Source organism: Macrobrachium nipponense, chromosome 21 (genome assembly GCF_015104395.2).
Source record: "Macrobrachium nipponense isolate FS-2020 chromosome 21, ASM1510439v2, whole genome shotgun sequence".
Lineage (NCBI taxonomy): Eukaryota > Metazoa > Arthropoda > Malacostraca > Decapoda > Palaemonidae > Macrobrachium > Macrobrachium nipponense.
This window is the reverse complement of record NC_087212.1, coordinates 43,004,557-43,010,669: the sequence shown is the minus strand read 5'-3', so window position 1 is coordinate 43,010,669 and position 6,113 is coordinate 43,004,557. Positions and strand designations below refer to the sequence as shown.

General features: G+C 36.5%; 1 protein-coding gene across 2 annotated transcripts in view; it reads left to right on the top strand.

Annotated features, from left to right (window-relative positions):
• LOC135197967 (intraflagellar transport protein 74 homolog) overlaps positions 1 to 6,113 on the top strand; it is a 128,884-nt gene that overhangs the window by 116,924 nt on the left and 5,847 nt on the right. For both annotated transcript variants that reach the window (XM_064225272.1, XM_064225271.1), the window contains 3 exons: positions 4,046 to 4,147; positions 4,272 to 4,471; positions 5,000 to 5,123. In XM_064225272.1, coding sequence (XP_064081342.1) covers positions 4,046 to 4,147; positions 4,272 to 4,471; positions 5,000 to 5,123 — 426 coding nt within the window. The remainder of the gene's footprint in view (positions 1 to 4,045; positions 4,148 to 4,271; positions 4,472 to 4,999; positions 5,124 to 6,113) is intronic.

The following is a 6,113-nucleotide window of genomic DNA, read 5'->3' as shown; positions in this document are numbered from 1 at the left end:
TATATATATATATATATATATATATATATATATATATATATATATATATATATATATATATATATATATATATATATATATATATATATATATATATATATATATATATATATATATATATATATGTATAATATATATATATATATATGTAATATATATATATATATATATATATATATATATATATATATATATATATATATATATATATATAAATTTAGAGAGAGAGAGAAATTGAAGCGACACTGAGGCACAGTGACTGCCTTGGGAGGAAAATTGAAGGGCTCTTTGGCTGGGACGAGAATGTTAATAATTGCCATGTATATGAAATTTAGATTTTTTATATGTTTTACAGTGATTAGAGGAACATCAAAGGTGATAAAATTATAAAATATTCTCTTGTGTACTGTTATAACATGTGTAATGATCATAGTCAACTAAACTTGTAATGAAATATGGTACAATAAATCAGACAAAGCAAGAAATATGGCAACCAACCTTCATGATCTGTTTGAACTTGCCAGATTTGTTTATGTTTTGTGTTTTTTATGTTTATGGTAAAATAATTGATATTATTTTCACTAAAAGGATATGTACAGTACAGTACTGACATACAAGAGAGAGAGAGAAAGAAAGAGAGAGATTTCCTTCTATGGCTGCAGCACAAAACTATAGTAGGTGAGATGGGGGAATACTGACCTATTAGTAGAAAAAATTGCATAAAAATTCCATTTTGTACCTGAGAGAGTGTGCACTGTTCCCAAAACAAACTAATCAACATGGCCCACTTATGGTATACTCATAAATCTTCAACTCGGAAAATAAGTGTCATATTTTGCACTTTAAAAATTTTTTTGACCTCTGTCCGTGTTCTCCTAACTTGGGGAAATGCCGACCGTGGGTTGGGGGAACCCCCAAAAACCAGATTTCTTGTTTTTACCATAATGACACTGATAATCAGGCTTCCAAGAAGGCAGTAAGCTAGATCGGAAAGACTTGATGACATTTGACATATGAATCGGTAAAGTTGAACCCACCCAATAAAGATTGAACGGTGTTGATATACAGCTAGTTAGGCATTTTTGCTAGGAATATGTCGGATTCTAGTTTAGGTCATTATAGGTTTTGCAGCAAGGGCTGCAAAACAAGGTTGTGTAAGGCCAGCGTGGATCCTCATACCATTTGTGTGTCTTGTAGGGGTCAATCTTGCTGTGCAACCTTAACCTGTGATGAATGCAAGGAACTAACTGAGAAGGAGTGGAAGGCATTTAACAAGTATGTTAGGAAACTGGAAAGAGACAGAATTAGGAGAGCGTCAGCTAGGACTTCTTCTTTTGTGTCTCAGGAATTAGTTAGTCAGGAAGAATCTGTCACTAACATTCCGATTTCTAACAATTCCCCCAACCCAGACTCTGTAATTCCTGAACCCGACTCTGTTGCCGATCTTAAAGTCCAAATGGACTCTAAATTTAGTGTAATTCTCGCTACCATGGAGAAGATGAGCGAGACAGTTAAGTCATTGTCGGAAAAGGTGTAGAGTGCTGTGCCTAGTGTGAGTGTGGAGGAGGTGACTGTTCGGCCCTCTCGTTCTCCTAGACCTAAGCCTCTGCCAAACTCCCCAGTCCCTGGGAGGAGGCATGCTGACAGTCCAAGGGAGGTGAGCGGGACTTGCTCCCGAGCAGTTGCCCCCTCAAGCAGTTTTGTTGCTATTTCCCAAACTGCTGCTGAGCGCCACAGAAAAGGCGACTCAGATAAGTGTCTTTCCTCAGTATCTAGTTCGGACTCTCCGTGCAGGGGATGGCATTTTCCTGATGAGTCTCGCCCGTTGAAGAGAACATGCAAGCTTTCTCCGGGACAAGTACCCAAGAAGAAACCTATCAGGCAAAAGGAAGGTCCTTCGTGTAGTTTTTGGGAATCTCCAGAGAAGTTTTTGCCTTTGCAGGAAGAATTTTCCAAGCGCAAGTCTCCCGCGCTCAAGGCAAAGCGTAAGAGAGCTTCTAGACTCGCTTTGTCTTCGACTGCCAAGCGTCATGATTCACGCTCGGATTCTCCCGATTCGTCTTCTCCTGCCACTTCTCGTCGAGAATCAGCACCTCGAGAAGTGTTTAAGGTGGCGCCAGTTGACGCTCCTGCGTGTGTACCTGCCGCTCCTGTTTCTGCCAAGTCAGATGCCGCCGCATTTGCGTCTGCCTCTCTTGTTTTCCTTCAAGATATGTAGTCTAAGTTTGACAGCATCTTAGGGCTGCTAGGTCAATCGCAAGCGTTGACGCGTACTGAAGCTCCGCTAGCTTTGGCGGCAGACATTCCGCTCGCGCTCACTCCAGTTGGCGTACGCTCGTGCGTGACAGCTCACGCTCCCCCACGTCCACCCGCCCCACCCACCCTGCTGCCTGCTGTGCAGCCGGGTACTCAGCAGATGCAACCGCAAGTTTCACACTCTCCTTGCTGGAGCAGTGGATAGCAGAGTGGATTTTTTGTTAGAGGAGGAAGAACGGTGAGGACATTGTTCTGTCGGCCTTTCCCCAGTCTCTTAGACAGACGTTGCGATGGCGTAAACCTGTTGCTTTTGTGTTGTTCACTGAGATGGATGCTGTGTTGGTGGTGAGTTTCAGCACGAAATTTGAAATAGTTTTTGTACCATAGCATTCTGTCAGTGTTCCCCTCGGTCGGCATCCACTCACTTCACCCTACTATATATTTTGAGAATGAATAGCACATTCTTGATAAAAAATTATTAATGTACTAATTACAGTACGTACTGTATTATAATATTAATGCACATATATAAATACAGTACTCAAAGTGTATTTATGTCTTTTGTTTACACAGAGAATCAATCAGCTGATGACACTAATTACCAAAAGAATGATTTAGGAAAATAATTTAGTTGCTATAAGAAACTAATTTATTACTGGAATTATTAATTTTTATTTTGCACAGAAAAGTTTGTAATACAGCAATTCATATTTCATTGAGAGAGAGAGAGAGAGAGAGAGAGAGAGAGAGAGAGAGAGAGAGAGAGAGAGAGAGAGAGAGAGAGAGAGAGAGAGAGAGAGAAAAGAATGTTGAATAGATTTAAGGGAGATGGCCAGGACTAACCACAATACGACATAAAGCAAGAACTTACTGTAGTAAATGATTTGTTAATAACATGACGTAACAAACCTAGCTTTCTGTTTGGAGGTACGTACGTGTCCCGTCGTTTTAAACTAACCTCATATTTTAGATATGCTCTATACAATACTACAATCCTAAAATGCGTACCTGTACAGTAAATATAATTTCTAAATCATCTTACTACACCAGAAAATATCAATATACCTACATAAAAATGTAGGCACAGAACTATACACAAATTTATGTAGACAAAAGAGAATGTGCATCAGAATGGTAGGGGGTACTTAAGAATAACAGTTGTTGGCTGGTACATAATTTTGCAACATGACTTTGAAATGATATTAGGGTGTTTTGGGATGATATTTTGAGGTATATTTTTGTTTGAACTGTGGAGTTTGATGATGAACTGTTAAAATAGGCATTTTAGGGGTGTATATAGCCTGCTTAATAATTAATAGTAGGAGAGTATTGTAATGTAATGTTACTTGGAATTTTTGAGATTATGGTTTGGGGTGTATTTTTATTTGAAATTATATTAAATTGTGTTACTGTTTGATTTAAGGTATATTATTGATTTATCTATCAAATTAAGCAATGAAATGTTGAAATAGACAGTTATAAGCATTTTAGTTTAAGGGGTACTTGGTATTTGGCAGTTATAAGCCAGTTATACGCATTTTTAGAGGGATTTTTGCATTTCTGCAGCAGGTTCTTGAGCCTATTCCCATGTAAAAGGGGGGGTACACTGTATTAGTCTTATTATGGCAGGGCCTCTTTGGAGTTCATAAGTCCATAATAAGCAAATTTCTTAACTGTTTAATAAATATAGATGAAACTCTTAAGATAATGAATTTGCAACCTTACACCTATTGTAATCCTATAGTATAAGTACAGTGAGATATATGAATGAATAATTTGTTTCTTTTAGGTAAAGGAAGATAATGGAGAAATAGCAACAATGGAAAGGCAGATTGGGGAGGTTCAAGAGCAGATTAAAGGTATTCAAGATGAAACTAATCAGTTAGACCAAGTAAGTTTATGGTTTTCATTTTTTGTACTTTGAATCAGAGAGTACGTATTGAATTATTGTCATATGGATATTGTCATCTGAAATAAGTTCTAACTGTTTTGCTACCATAACGTGTTTCTGGTAGGAATTAGAAGAAAACCAGAGTGAGCGCAGTCAAAAATACCGTGAACTGCGCAAAAGAGAAGAGACGATGGATCAGTTTTTAGCCACTTTTGAAGAAAACAAAGCTGAAGAAGCAAAGAGGTTGGAGGGATTAGAGAATAACAATGTAGCATTATTGGAAAAATTGTCTCGCAACATGGCTCACTTTGCTCTTTTACCTAAGTAAGTAACTTTTGTTAGTTTATAAAAGTATTTTTATATTTTACTAGTTTTATTAATTATTCTTTCATATTAAAGAAAGCTGTTCAGGTAGGCCAGCATCATGGATTTAAAGTATGAACCATAAATGAATAGATGAGCCACAGTGCAGTACTTAGAAAAATCAGTACTACGTATATAAAATTTATCTTCAGGACTACTTAGTATTTCTCTGGAGGTAGATCAGCATGAAAACTCCTCTATATACATTGTGCTCAGTATACATAAATTTAGAAATAGCAAGGCTTGAGAAAATACCCAAAAAGAAAACATTGTAAAAATCATCCAAAAAAATTAAAGTTCACAGGAAAAATTTTTTAAGAAAGACTTGAAAGGACTACAAGAAACGAACACATTAATGAACCAATAATGGAAGATTTTCATACATATAAAGCATCTGGGATAATTTCATGTGCACAAAATGGGCTAACTATAAGTAATGGATTTGTTGTAAACTTTAAAAAATTGTAGCTTAAAAATGTTTTTCAACAGTGCCCGGGACTTTGACATCATGAGAGGTGACCTTGCTTTTAAGGAAGGGGAACTGGAGAAATCAAAATTCACTGAACAGGGCCTGAAGCATGAAAGACTCAGCCTTCAGGCAAACTTGCAAAAGGTAGGTTTTTATCTTATTTTTTGGGGGGAAATGCATACAGATATTTGCTTATTTCAAAACATATTCTTTTTCAACTCAACTAAAACTGCGGTATGAATGATTTACCACTTTACTGTATTTTATTGAAGTAAGAATTACCAATTTGGTTTTGAAAGGATAGCTGTATGGTCTGTATAGAAGGAATCTGCTGATGTTAAATTAATTTAGCTTCTCTCCCTCGCAAAGCCCTCACTACCAGAGGTATTGATGTAGTAGTGCAAACCTCTCGTTTATCTCATCCATGTATAGAAGAACTCTCATTCCATAACATTTGTTGAATGAAGAGCTGTCTCCAGCTTGAGAACCAGCAGTCATAAGTTGATAGGAAGTATCAATGAAAGAAAATTGAGAAGATAGATTCAAATAAGTTGAGCCTCATTTCTATGACTTACAGGCTTTTCAGGAACAGATGGAAGGTTGTATAACTTTTGCATTTCTTCATAACAAAGAGTTCCTTGTAGTACATTGCAAGGATTACATATCTTTTGGTAGGCGGCTGTGGGATTTTCTTAGATAATGGGCTCATGCAGGGAAAAAAGTTTTGGAAGACACTTGTGGTTGTTTAGTTTAGGGGCTCGTTTATCATGCATTGTTAATCATTCTGAAAATACTGGCTTGATCCAGTGTAAACTCTCTTTTCTGTTTTCATTGGATAAAAGATCCAAAATACTGCTCTTTGATATGACATGTCCCCTTGCGTGACGTAGTTTTTTTTTTTTTTTTTTTTTTTTTTTTTTTTTTTTGTCATCCTCTGATGGGATGGTTTGTATATATGGTGTTCTTTCTTATAGTTTTGACTAGTGATGTCCCAAGATGACAAAGTTTTGTTTGTCTCATTATCACTGCAATCACCAGAAATTAGAAATATTGTACTGTTTAATTTAGTCATTCAAAAAGACATCTAATTTTGATCATCATCGTTCATCATTAATGTTTTTATGTAAGGTTTCT